The sequence below is a fragment of the Trachymyrmex septentrionalis genome, unplaced genomic scaffold, assembly GCF_001594115.1.
Source record: "Trachymyrmex septentrionalis isolate Tsep2-gDNA-1 unplaced genomic scaffold, Tsep1.0 scaffold44, whole genome shotgun sequence".
NCBI classification, from domain to species: Eukaryota; Metazoa; Arthropoda; class Insecta; order Hymenoptera; family Formicidae; genus Trachymyrmex; species Trachymyrmex septentrionalis.
This window is the reverse complement of record NW_017305611.1, coordinates 3145886-3158005: the sequence shown is the minus strand read 5'-3', so window position 1 is coordinate 3158005 and position 12120 is coordinate 3145886. Positions and strand designations below refer to the sequence as shown.

Sequence of the window (12120 nt, the reverse complement as noted above, 5' to 3'; positions counted from 1 at the left end):
ATATATATATATATATATAAAGATAAATTTAATAAAATATAACAAAATATAAATATATAAATATAATACCTGTAAATTGCTCCAATGTTTGTGACAAGAATTATAAATGTTTCTTCACTTTGCTCTTTTAAAAATATTTCTATTATATTATCCTTATTATTAGGTATAGTTCTGCAATCAGAAGATATTTATGCACACATCAGAATTATATTTCTAATACATTTACAAATAATTTTTCAGAAAATATAATTAAATATTTATTAAACAATAAAAGATATTAAAAGATAAGTAACATTTACTTAGTAAAAATTATTTTTCCATCTGATAAATGCAAACAGTATAAAATCCTGGTTGTGAGTGTTACAAATAAAAAGAAACCATCCTTGGAAATGCAGTAACTGGCAATCATGGAGGGAAAGCTAATGTTACATAATATTTCATCACATGTTTCATCTTTAAAGATTGTAATAGACTTGTCAATTGCTACACAAATCTTGGAATATTGAATAGATGCTATGACATTTGGTTGTTGGTCCACCTTAAAAAGACATATATTGATTGATTTTAATGATGTATTATCATAATTTATAATAGTCATAATTGTAATGTATACAAAATAATAAATCTATATCACAATAAGTCATTTTTAAAATGTGCGCTTTAATAATACAAATTCAGCGCGTGCACTGAACTTCACATGGATTTAAACATAAAAAAACAACTGCTTATATATGTAATATTGCTTTAAAAAAAATTATATACTATATTTTATGCTTTCCTTCAAGCTTCTTTTTCGTCTTCTTTTTATTGGCTTTGCAGCCGAATTTGGCTGAAACTGAGCCGAAACTGGCTGAACTGATGTTCGAATCTTCGAACGTCGAAAAATGCAATAACTCGTAAGAATAATACATTATAAAAATCACTTTAAACTGAGCAATCTTATCGAAAAGATGACAAGTACAACACGGTCGAAAATGGTAATACAAACCGACCGGACCTCCAGGCTGCTCCAGTCCACTAGACTAGTAGTATGCGAATCCTGGGAAGGGATCTCAGTATGAGAAATGCAAATGCACGGTTAAAATTTCGGCAACACTTTCCAAAAAAAATAATCGAGGTGATGCGATACCCGACAACCCGACGCGAGCCGAAAGCTGAGACGAAACACGTCCGCTTCATTCGAGCGATATCTCTCGAGACTCACTCTCTTTTAAGCGAAGTATCTCGGAATTCTCTATTTTCAATCACATCGCGTAAAAGAACTGCTGATACGAACGTCAATGAAAAACGTTCGAAGTTACCGTGCAACTGTCATACTAGACAAGTTTGAATATGTAACACAAACCTTTTCATGCGATTGAATCGTTGCCACGGTGCATGCCTCGTACAGAGAACCATTGTTTTCTGCAATTATTCGTGTTCCAAAATTAATAGTTTCATCGTCGACGTTAAAGCCCGACTGTATGTTACTCCACGAAGTCATTTTTTCAAGATTCTTCTTCCTCACTCTTTTAATTTTCAGATTATACTGGATCGTATTGTGGTAGTTAATACTCGTTTGGGCGCCAAGAATGGAAATTTCTTATTATGAGTTAGTGCATCTCGTCATTCTATGGATGGCGTCGCAGTTCACATTATTAATTATTTGGATTTAATATCGGCAATCGGTCATGTATCATAAATCAAATTGTTAGGAGATACGGACACTGACGAGATACTATTAAAGCCCGTCAACCCTGAGCAAATTTTCGGTGGTATAAAAAGGATCCCAAGAGCCCGGAGGTAATTAAAGAATGCCGACATTATCGACAATTGATATAAATTTGCTATTATTAACATAAATATTTAGCTCATACATTATTAAATTTATGATTTTTTATTACACAAATGTTCCATAAATAAATATGCATACTTGTAAAGCTATAATATTCTATATATTGCAATTTTTGAAACATTACAATTTTTTCTCTGCAGTTATTATCTCTCTCTGTTGATAATCAAACTATGACGATAACACTGCCATTACAATTTTAAAGAAAAATCGAGTATTATTGAGTTCTAAATACGTCTACTAAACTAATAAATCATAAAATTAGTACAATATTATCAGTCTTTAATAGTATCTCGTCGGTGATACCGATTATAAATTTTCCAATTATTTTAGAAATTTTTAAAAATATCGATAATTCTCAGAATTTTACACAATGTATTTTTGATAATGTATCGATCATTGGTGGTGATATTAAAAGTTCGATAGTAGATAAAATCACATTTTACATTACCACTAGATCTTCTCTCTATCTCTCTTTCTCTCTCTCTTTTTGTTCTATACAACAGAACTACACTGTACAGAACAGAAAAGTGCACGTGCGGTGCGTCTGATTTTTGTTTAGTTTTACATGTACATTATAGATTATACAGAATTTGTGAACTGCGAATTACGGCGACAGGATCACTAACTAAAGTTTATTTATTGGATAACGCACACGAGTGACATTTACACATTTCATTGTTGAACAAATTATTTTAATATTTAAGTTATCGAAAAAAACATCTGTATACATTTGATGTGATACATATATTTGCAAAACAAATTCGTCGCAATTATGAGTGATGCCACTTTCCTCGAAGTTGATGACTCTATTAAGGCTAAAAATTTATTATTATTTGTAAGTATAGGTATAGTAAATATACATATATTCATATATACAAATATACATATATTATTGATATATGTACATATGCATGTGAGTTATGACAAAAATGTTAAATGTTTCTGACAGGATGGAGATAAGGATGCTTTAAATCAGATGGACAAATTAATGGAACAATTTGATTCGACACCATCTATCCTTGTGCAACCTACTCCTGGTTTATACAATATATTTTATACATTATACAAATTGTTATATAAATAAGAAATTTATTTTCTAATATTATAATATTATAGGTATTTGTGTAAAAACCCGAACAGTTAATAAAGAAAAAGTTTTTGTCAATATATGTACGTCAGATAAAATTCCACCGCCTGACGATATATCTGATGCTAAACTACTTGAACTTTTAAATGATGAAGTACCTGCTTATGTTATACCAATGAGTATTGGTTTTGAAAGGATGGAAGCAGATAAATGTAAATAAAAATCTTTTACTTGTCTATTAGTGTTAAAATAATGCACTATATACAATCATGAAATTTTTTTTTACAGCTGGTATACCTAGTGCAACATGTGATGTCATGATAAATGCAGTATACTTCAAGAAATGTCAAGAAAAGAAACATTTTATGGCATTTACAACATTAGTCATATTAAGTGGTGTGGCAGATAAATTTAACAAAAAGATTGATACAGAAAATTATGTTATCCTAAAAAATCGTACAGTAAGTATATATAAAAAATAAAATATGTGTATATTTATCTGTTAAAATTCCTTAATGTAATTATATTATTTCATAAGTATGTTCCTAAATATGTATATATCATTCTAGGTAATGGGAAAACTTCAGCAACATAGAATAGAAAATCGTAAGCCCAAAAGGGCGCAAGGTCACAAACCATTGATCGAGGAAATTTCGCATTCTACAGAGCCTATCAATAGCAAGACTAATCTGTCAGCTAGCAATAAAACAAAAACGGGTTATGTAATTTTAAGAAAACCAGCGAAAGGCCCAATTGAGCGTTTAATCGCTTTATTTGATATGCCAAAAAGCGTTAGTCACAAAATTATTAAATGGATTTATCATACAGTCTTTATAGTATTCAGTCAAATAAGATAAATATGCGTTATCACTTACAGGTTTCAGTCGAAGATATAGTAGTATTGATCAACTCTGATCGTATAAATGTTACAGATGAGAAAGCTTATTATTCGTATGACGTTTTACTGCCGTATACATTAAAAGCAGATAATGCGAAAGCTTTTCTCGATTATAATATTGGGGTGAGAATTTATATTCCCTTTTTTTATATTAGATAATATTTGCCTATAGTGTATATATTTTCTTATTTTTCAGATGTTACGAATAGATATATTAACAGAACAAAAATAAAATGGATATTAAAAAATAAGTCTGTTTATTGTGCCTCCCATTTTAAGAAAAATTTTATCAATTTCGTACTTAATTAAAATGATTAAAATATGATTTCATTACATTTTTCTTTACTGTATTTAATTTTGAAGAAAGATATCCGTTCTATATTACACATATACAAATTTGCTTAAGAAATATATCTGAAAAAGTGAAGATAAATTATCCTTTTGGAACTTTATAAAAGCTCAATAAACAAACAAGATTTCAAATATATTTCACAGAATAATATAAATTTATCAACAAATTGCACATGTTAAATTTTTTATATTTCCGTGTAAAAGGCTGGTCGTTCGATACCTATCATGTTAAAAATTTGTGGCAACAGATACACTGTATTTACACCTAACATGAAACAAAATACATATCTATAGACTAAATCGACGACCACCTTATTTTTACTATTGTAATCTTGACACTTCATAAGTTCCTTCCAATTAATTTGTAATATGCCACAAATTATGATATAACTGAATGATTTGCAGAAGGTTTTTGTTACAATAACGCCAGACAAGCCAAGTACAGTTCTAACAATTAGACGACCAAGCACAGAGTATGTTGGCCAAACAATATGAAATGGTGGCAAAAATTGTGATACCCTTAACAGACCAGTATAATAATTGAGCCATGCTCCTGTATGAACTCCTGTTGTGACTGATACAACCATGGCAGTGTCGCTTCTGAAATACATAAAAAAATCATTCACATAGATATAAGCTTTTTTGAAGCTGAATTGTCTTGATGAGTATGATATTCAATATTGACAATTTATCTACCTAGTGGGTGTCCACTTAGAGTTGGATGGATAATATACAATAATGGCAATACTGACTGCAATCAGCATCGCTAAAAGCCAAAAATTTGTAACAATATAAGGACTTGTTATTTCCACTAAGGGTACCAATGGAATCATTAATGCGATTGCTAATACTAAACCGGCCACAATATCTAGCACAGTATGCATACCTAGGTATAACCTACTCATACTGACAAGTGTACACCTAAAAAAGTATTGAATGTTGCAGAGTTTAATAATTTTATATACAGGGAATTAACAAGCAAATATTGTAATATAGCAATCAGGAATGAATCAATTACAATATATTACTTACCAAAGAGATGCGATAATGAAACCGACAGAAAATGGATAAATATATTTGTTCATCGTAAATAATATTACACTAAACGGTATTGTCAAACCAACCATGGCATGAGTAGATGGCATTCCATATTCTTGCGACCATTTATCTTGTAATCTGACTACTGGAGGACACGCTGGTCTAGGCCAACATATTATATCTTTTAGTATCTGCCCTGCGGATAAATAATTAACTAAACTTAATTAACTTAAAATTAATTAAATAAACAAATTTAAAGATAAATTACATGAAAATCATGTGCATGCTTATTGTTATTTTTTGTTATTAATTCATCATACCAATTGTCATAATAATGCCCCATACTAAGACTACTCTTTGACCAACAGCTCCATCAATATTCCAAAACAAGAAAGGTAGAAAAGTTGAATAAAAGATTTCATCTCCTAACTCAGTTCCAAACACAAATGTATAATACCAAAATGAATTAGTGATTGTGTAATTTGGATTATTTGACATCGTCAAAATTCCTTTGTTCGTTTCAATTGTTCTTTGTTCCGAAGAATTAACTTGCTTTGTGTATACATTCAATCGTTGGTTTGCATCACAATCATTTATCTGTTTACTATGGCAAGTTGAAATATAATTTTCTTCATTATCGTCCACTTTTGTGTTGTATTTTTTCTCTTCCTCTTGGAATGTTTTTTTATGCCTATTGTAATATATTTGGACACCAAAAAATTGTTGAATCAATGCGACTAATTGAGGATCCTTTAAGTAATCCATCATTCTTATTAGCTTCAATAACATTCTTATTGAAATTCTTAGTGGATTGATTATTTATTTTTAAATTGTTTTTTTAAACAATTGTTAATATGACTTTCTCCTGATTACAAACATTCCGTTAAATAATCTGTATAAATAATGTTAATGACTTTAATGTTACAATAATCAATCAATGATATAACTTCAATGTAATTCACAAGTGACCAATAAAAATAAATATATATAATTTTCAATAAAAATCCACAACTATATATATTCACTCCATCTCACTCCCAATTTCAGTTTTATAAAATTTTTTCTGCGCTCTTGATGTGCCGTAATACGCAGAACAAGTACAATAAAGCGATAACAAAAATTATCGGCGTGACTACAAAAAATTTATACAATTGCTATAAAAGCGACATATTTTAAGGTTAAGTAATCTGCCGTATCGACCGAATGTGTGATATGATAAGCATGCGCGGTGATAACATTTCGATATTCACCTCCATTGATTCTTTGAAATTTTTTATAACAATATTACAAAATTCACTATTAAATGTAATCGCTTTACGATACATCGCTTTACGATACACAAACATCTGAAGTAGGATTAGGTTAGGAATTAGGTTAGGTTACTATTCTGTAATTTTCTTTAACGACATGATGTCATTATATAGCCGTTGCGCAGCTTTTTTACTATGTACAAAATCTGCGCAATGAATATGTAAGTACCGGCAACAGTAAAACAACATACTGCAGCTATAATTTATTTATCTAATATGTGATAACGTAATAAAAACGTACAATATTATATTTATTACTGAACAATTTTTGTCATTATAATATTGTTATCCATCGTTTATTTAAGAATTAGTCGAACGCTGATTTTAATCGATTTTACATACAAAATACAGCATTGTATAATCGATATATATGTACATGCTTTCCTTTTTCTTACTGGAAAGAAGGAAGTAGGCAACAAGCGCTGGTACACGTAGTCAAATAATTTTGTCTATAGACTTTAGATCCAAAAATTACACAAATCTTAAGCAACACAATGCAACACTGCTGCAGATCATAGAGGTATCTGTCTTTTTATAGTTTTTTCCTGCAAACTGCATTAGAATTCTCTTTCTCGCTTTCACCATAAATATCAAACGTGTAAAGCTATCTAACTTTAAAGTTACAAAAAGTGTATATTAATTCAGCTACAACTAGAATTAAAACAGACTTCAATTGTAAAATTATCTTTAAAAAAACAAAGATAAAACAGCTGATGCTATTATATAGTACACGGATAATAATACATGGGGCGGCATCGCGTTATGCGCATGTAAGTACACTTGGTACGATCTCGAGATAAGATAAGTTTTAAAATTCATCGATTGCCGATTAATCGCATTAAGCGCGAGTGCAGCTTTTAACAAATTAAGTTGCATTTGTGCATAATGTACGATTGATCAATTGATTAATTAAAAACTTGCCTCTATAACTAATTTATAATGTACTCTCTGCAGCTTCTTGCTTTTTATTACTTTTTATTTTTGCCCTTTATCCTGTTTCTATGTTTTCTGTCGCCCAAAATATATATGAAAGTTAACAAACTTTGAAAAAATAAAAAAAAAACGGTTGCAAAAAAGAAAGAGAGAAAAAGTAAACAGCTAAAAACAATTTAATTAGATGCAAAGAGCACATTGTAATAGATTATAATATAAACTTTATATATAATTTATATATACAATAATAAGCAGAACGAAAATTTGAGTCATAATGACATCAAACTATAAACGTCAAAATGACTTCAAAATTTATTAAAAGTCACGTTTCAATTTGCAATCATAATTTATTTTAACATTTTAACGCAATGTATTATTTCATGGCTATATATCGTATATAGAATAACAAATCTTAATCATCTTCGTTCTGCAATTGCCATTACCTCTTCGTCGTCGTATATCACTTTTCAAAGTTTATTCGTTCTTATTCCACACAATGACGTATACTAGACAACAAACAAGCACTTCCGCTTATTAACACAAATCGCAAATCGACCTCACTGATCCTCTTTATGCAACAGAGCCAGCGACATAATTGCGTGATACGATCCGGTAATTTTTTCATTAATTATGTATAAATATGTATAAATATACATAAATATTCATAAACACGTATATAATTATATGTCCATACATATATTTATACATCCCTCTTTCTTTGGTAAAATTACTTCTTAGTGTAATAGGAATAACAATATTAATGTGAAAATAGAAAAAATAATTAAAGGGATAATTTTAGCATTGTTTTAGAAGAAAATAAGTTTGGAAAAATGTTAAAAAATTGCTCATACATAATTATGCATAACTTTATATATAATTATACATAAGTAATTTTTTTACACTTCTTTAAACTTGATTTCTTCTAAAATAAATAGTGAAAATTACCCTTTTAATTATTTTTAATGTTTTCACATTACTATTATATATTGTTATTTCTATTGCGCTAAAAAATAATTTTACAAAAGAAAGAAGAATGTATGAACATGTATGGACATATTTCATATAAAATTATGTATGTTTATGAATATTTATATATGTTTATACTTATTTATACATATTCATGCATGAAACATTTTTTTACCATATAGAGAGAAATAAAAAAGAAATTTATATTATAAGTTTCTTAATGAGATATATCTTTTTTATATAAATATATTCAGAATGTAGTTAAAAATTATTTATTTTGTTTAATTCTACGCAGGAATTTTAAGGAATATAAGTAACGCGGAATATATGTATAATTAACGCGTTACTTTTTGTAAAACGCTCCCAGCAAACGTGAATGAATTGAAATGGATTGAAATGGATTCAGATTTTCAGAAATATTGATTCACGAATTAAAATGAATGCTTTTCAATCCTGAATACATTTTTATTCATTTATGGGAATTGCGTGGAGCATATATCTCTACGCCTTTCAATCTAAAAATAATATTACCTTGATATTTTAAAATAAAAATAGTTGCTCAGTTTTCAAAAATCTTGTCGGTGACGGATGGATGGAATATTAAAGAAAAAAAGACGAAAAATTATACGAGTGTTGCTTTTATTACAATTTTAACCAGAAATATTATAAAAAGTAAATTATCTATTTACTTTTTCTATTTAATCTTGTTTTAATCTTGTTATTAAAATAAATTATACAATTGATACTTTTTTAGGGAACGATAACGTATCACTTTTATAGATCAGTATAAATATAGTAACGATAACTATAGTTACTTTTTTAACTTGGTAACGAGTTTTAAAAATAACTTTGCATTTATCTGCTTCTATTAAAAATATAGCTGATTTTCGACATCTTATGTATAATATAATTGAAATTACCGACTCAGTATCTCAAATTGGATGTCGATAAAGAAGAACGTGACAACATCGATGCCCGATAAGTGCGTTTTCTTTTATACCGACTCAAAGTAATCGCCAGAGAGAAACCTGATGGTAAGACCGGGATATTTATTCTCAGATTTCTCTTTAGTATCGCTAATAAAGCAGAAATTGTATTGCATATTGATCATCCGAAATCTAGTTTGCTAAAAATAATTCTCTATTCGAGTATCTCGAACATATTGAATATTTCGAGTGGCGCGAATGGGCATAAATAAAAGATCGAGGAAGGATCGGATGACAAAAACGAGGTGTGCCATTCATACATTTATTGGTTACAAGTTACAATTCACAGCGATGATTGGCTATGAGGATCGTGAGGACGAAAGGATAAGCAGCAAATAATAGGAAATAGTGGCAAATACGCACGAGGTATACCTGCATATGTACGATTGTGCCAATGTGCGCGAAGCTACCGTTTTCCGGGGCGGGTCGAGGGCGTATTGTAATATTATAATATACTGTGAGATACGCCTCGTCATGCACTGACGTTGGAAATAGTGGCGTGATGCGAAGGCATTCCAATCGATCGCGGTCGCAGTGGCAGTGGTCGCACTCGCACTTGGCAAGCTAACACAACGAGCAGTCAGTCAGTCAGTCACTCATACGCAGCTTGAGCGGTGACTCAGTGAATCGTATCAAGTCGTATGCCGTACGTTGAGCGACGTCAGACTTCAGATTCAGACTATATCTCGATAACGTGACACATACCGCCGGCTTATTAACCGTCAGGCACCGCGTGAGTCCGTCAATCAGTGGACCCACCTCCTTGATACTCCTCGACTAATCGCTCGACGTACTTTGTACCACCGTGAGACAATCCATTCTCTTTGTCGGCTATTCCGCTCTCGTTCAGTTCGATAATTGTCCACGTTCGTACCATTTCGGATCTATTGAGATTTCGTGGTGAGAGTGAGCTAAAACGCGGGAATCCAACTCGACGACCATCAACGACGCCTGTGAAGGTAAATACTCTCAAGCTGTTTCCTTTTTCTACATTTTCTCTACCTCTTCTCATTCTTGCTCCGAAATCTTAATACAAACTTTATTTATATCAATCGCGAAAAGAGCGTAAAGAAGCTATAAGTATAGCTTGTTGCAAAACGAAGATTACTAAATATCCGAGTTTCTTTTCCTTTGGAAACTTTATTTATTTTTATTTTTTTTCAAAATGTACTCGATCAACGATTTAATATACATGCAATTTAATATACAGCTGTTCTTAGTTGCTATGTATTTGCATTTCGCTGTTTCTGCAGTTAACTGTTTTGTCATGGTTTGAAAAATAAATAATCACTTTACATGTTTACATCTTACGGGCACTTTATTTTCAACAACTGTCATTGAAAAATGTTCACAATACGAAATATTTCGAAGACGGCAAATGATTCGTCGTAATATAACAAGAGCTACTGTCTCTATGTATTAAACATGATTATTTTGATTATAACTCACGTTAAGTATAAATGGAATTTGAGTTAGTCAAACAGGAAAACGTGCATTAAATCGCATTTTTATGCAAAAATGAAACGGCTCTCGAAAAGGCGCTTTAATTCTTCATTTATATAATAGTTTATTTATATAATTATATAATACATTTGTTCAGATATAAATATAAAAAAGAAGAGTCTGAAGAAAGAGCAAGTTGTTTTTTTTCAGGCTTTTGAATTATTCAAGAAAAAGACTCCTAGAAGGTCATTCTAAATGTTTTTTCGGGAAATGGCATAACACTATGAGATGCTAATAAGCAATTAAAACAATCGAAAAAATAAGATATTTTTTTGACCGCGCAGAAACTAGTTTTTCGTCCATTCTCTTTAATGTTTATGATTGATTTCATTCATACAGACAGGTATATAACATATGTATGTACGGGTAATACTAGATTGAAAAATCATCGTTGTAATCGTTGTGGGCAACTTGGACCGCGTCGTGTAAGTCGTGTTACTCTCGAAAGAGCGTGGCCAAGATAAAATTATATCACCCAAACAGTATCTACAATTTGCCAAGCATGCGCGTGATATATGATTAACTTCGTTTTCTCTCTATCTCCCTTTTAAACCACATTCAAGAATTTGGCTTAATCACCATTTTCTGCGCTATCTACATACATATGTATTGTATGTAAAGTTTCGACTAGAGATGAACTCGACGAAAAGTCGTATCTGAATCGCCTATCTATATTCTATCATTTCCGTCAACTTTCAAAATACAAAGTTTATTTGTGTGCCTTGCATTTCTTACAATTTAATAACACATCACTAAACTGAAATGTTATTTTAGAGTTTCTACTTATTTCAAAATTAATGAATTAATTTCTTGCATTGATTTTTCTTATGCATTTTTCAAGACTTTACAGTAAATTACTATTAAATTGTTGCGTCTATATATATATTGCAAATTTGTTGTTAAGAAAAGCGTTTATTCCGATTGACCGCAATAATTGAATGTATTATGAAATAACTATTATGAAATAATTCGCTTACCGCATATATAATAATGATATTGATAATGATATTATGGCACATCTTTAGACGTACTTTACGCCAAAAATGCTTATGAGGCATATCGTTATTTAATTTTTTTTTAATTTGCTGACGTATTCTACAGATAAAAATATGAGACACGTGTTTCGCGAAAAAAATTTGATTTTATGAATATTAATAGTTCTAAGAATGAGAAAATGATAAAGAGTAAATTAAACCGAGATTAAAGCTAATTTA

The 12120-nt window shown here is 30.2% G+C and overlaps 5 protein-coding genes across 9 annotated transcripts in view; 2 read left to right on the top strand and 3 right to left on the bottom strand.

Moving 5' to 3' along the window:
- LOC108751390 (kinetochore-associated protein 1) overlaps positions 1-1558 on the bottom strand; it is a 9620-nt gene extending 8062 nt beyond the window's left edge. The window contains exons 1-2 of the mRNA XM_018491538.1: positions 1346-1558; positions 379-538 (exon numbers count right to left, since the gene is read on the bottom strand). Coding sequence (XP_018347040.1) covers positions 379-538; positions 1346-1483 — 298 coding nt within the window. The 5' untranslated portion in view covers positions 1484-1558. The remainder of the gene's footprint in view (positions 1-378; positions 539-1345) is intronic.
- LOC108751383 (angiotensin-converting enzyme-like) overlaps positions 1-12120 on the top strand; it is a 16873-nt gene that overhangs the window by 121 nt on the left and 4632 nt on the right. The window contains exon 2 of one of the 2 annotated variants that reach the window (XM_018491525.1): positions 8472-8481. The gene's annotated coding sequence lies outside the window, so the exon portion shown is untranslated. Of the gene's footprint in view, positions 1-8471; positions 8482-9978; positions 10363-12120 lie in introns of those variants that run through there. The other variant, XM_018491524.1, reaches the window with a different exon arrangement.
- On the top strand, positions 2354-4051 carry LOC108751388 (PIH1 domain-containing protein 1-like). Its single transcript, XM_018491534.1, has 7 exons — positions 2354-2669; positions 2784-2871; positions 2951-3133; positions 3210-3382; positions 3491-3712; positions 3799-3942; positions 4016-4051. Exons 1-7 carry the CDS (start codon positions 2607-2609, stop codon positions 4049-4051), a joined length of 909 nt encoding a protein of 302 aa, XP_018347036.1. The 5' UTR covers positions 2354-2606.
- LOC108751385 (sphingosine-1-phosphate phosphatase 2-like) lies at positions 4197-6564 on the bottom strand. 3 transcript variants are annotated; one of them, XM_018491532.1, is made up of 6 exons: positions 6234-6564; positions 5529-6100; positions 5203-5404; positions 5057-5091; positions 4867-4936; positions 4197-4770 (listed from the first exon to the last, which is right to left on the bottom strand). In XM_018491532.1, exons 2-6 carry the CDS (start codon positions 5995-5997, stop codon positions 4356-4358), a joined length of 1191 nt encoding a protein of 396 aa, XP_018347034.1. In that variant the 5' UTR covers positions 5998-6100; positions 6234-6564; the 3' UTR covers positions 4197-4355. The 3 variants fall into 3 exon arrangements, with proteins under 3 accessions (XP_018347034.1, XP_018347032.1, XP_018347033.1); XM_018491530.1 differs by having other exon boundaries at positions 4867-5091; XM_018491531.1 differs by having other exon boundaries at positions 4867-5091; positions 6244-6564.
- On the bottom strand, positions 7878-10601 carry LOC108751389. 2 transcript variants are annotated; one of them, XM_018491535.1, is made up of 3 exons: positions 10278-10601; positions 9767-9967; positions 7878-7957 (listed from the first exon to the last, which is right to left on the bottom strand). In XM_018491535.1, the coding sequence occupies exons 1-3, from the start codon at positions 10413-10415 to the stop codon at positions 7919-7921; spliced, it is 378 nt and encodes a 125-aa protein (XP_018347037.1). In that variant the 5' UTR covers positions 10416-10601; the 3' UTR covers positions 7878-7918. The 2 variants fall into 2 exon arrangements, with proteins under 2 accessions (XP_018347037.1, XP_018347038.1); XM_018491536.1 differs by having other exon boundaries at positions 9776-9967.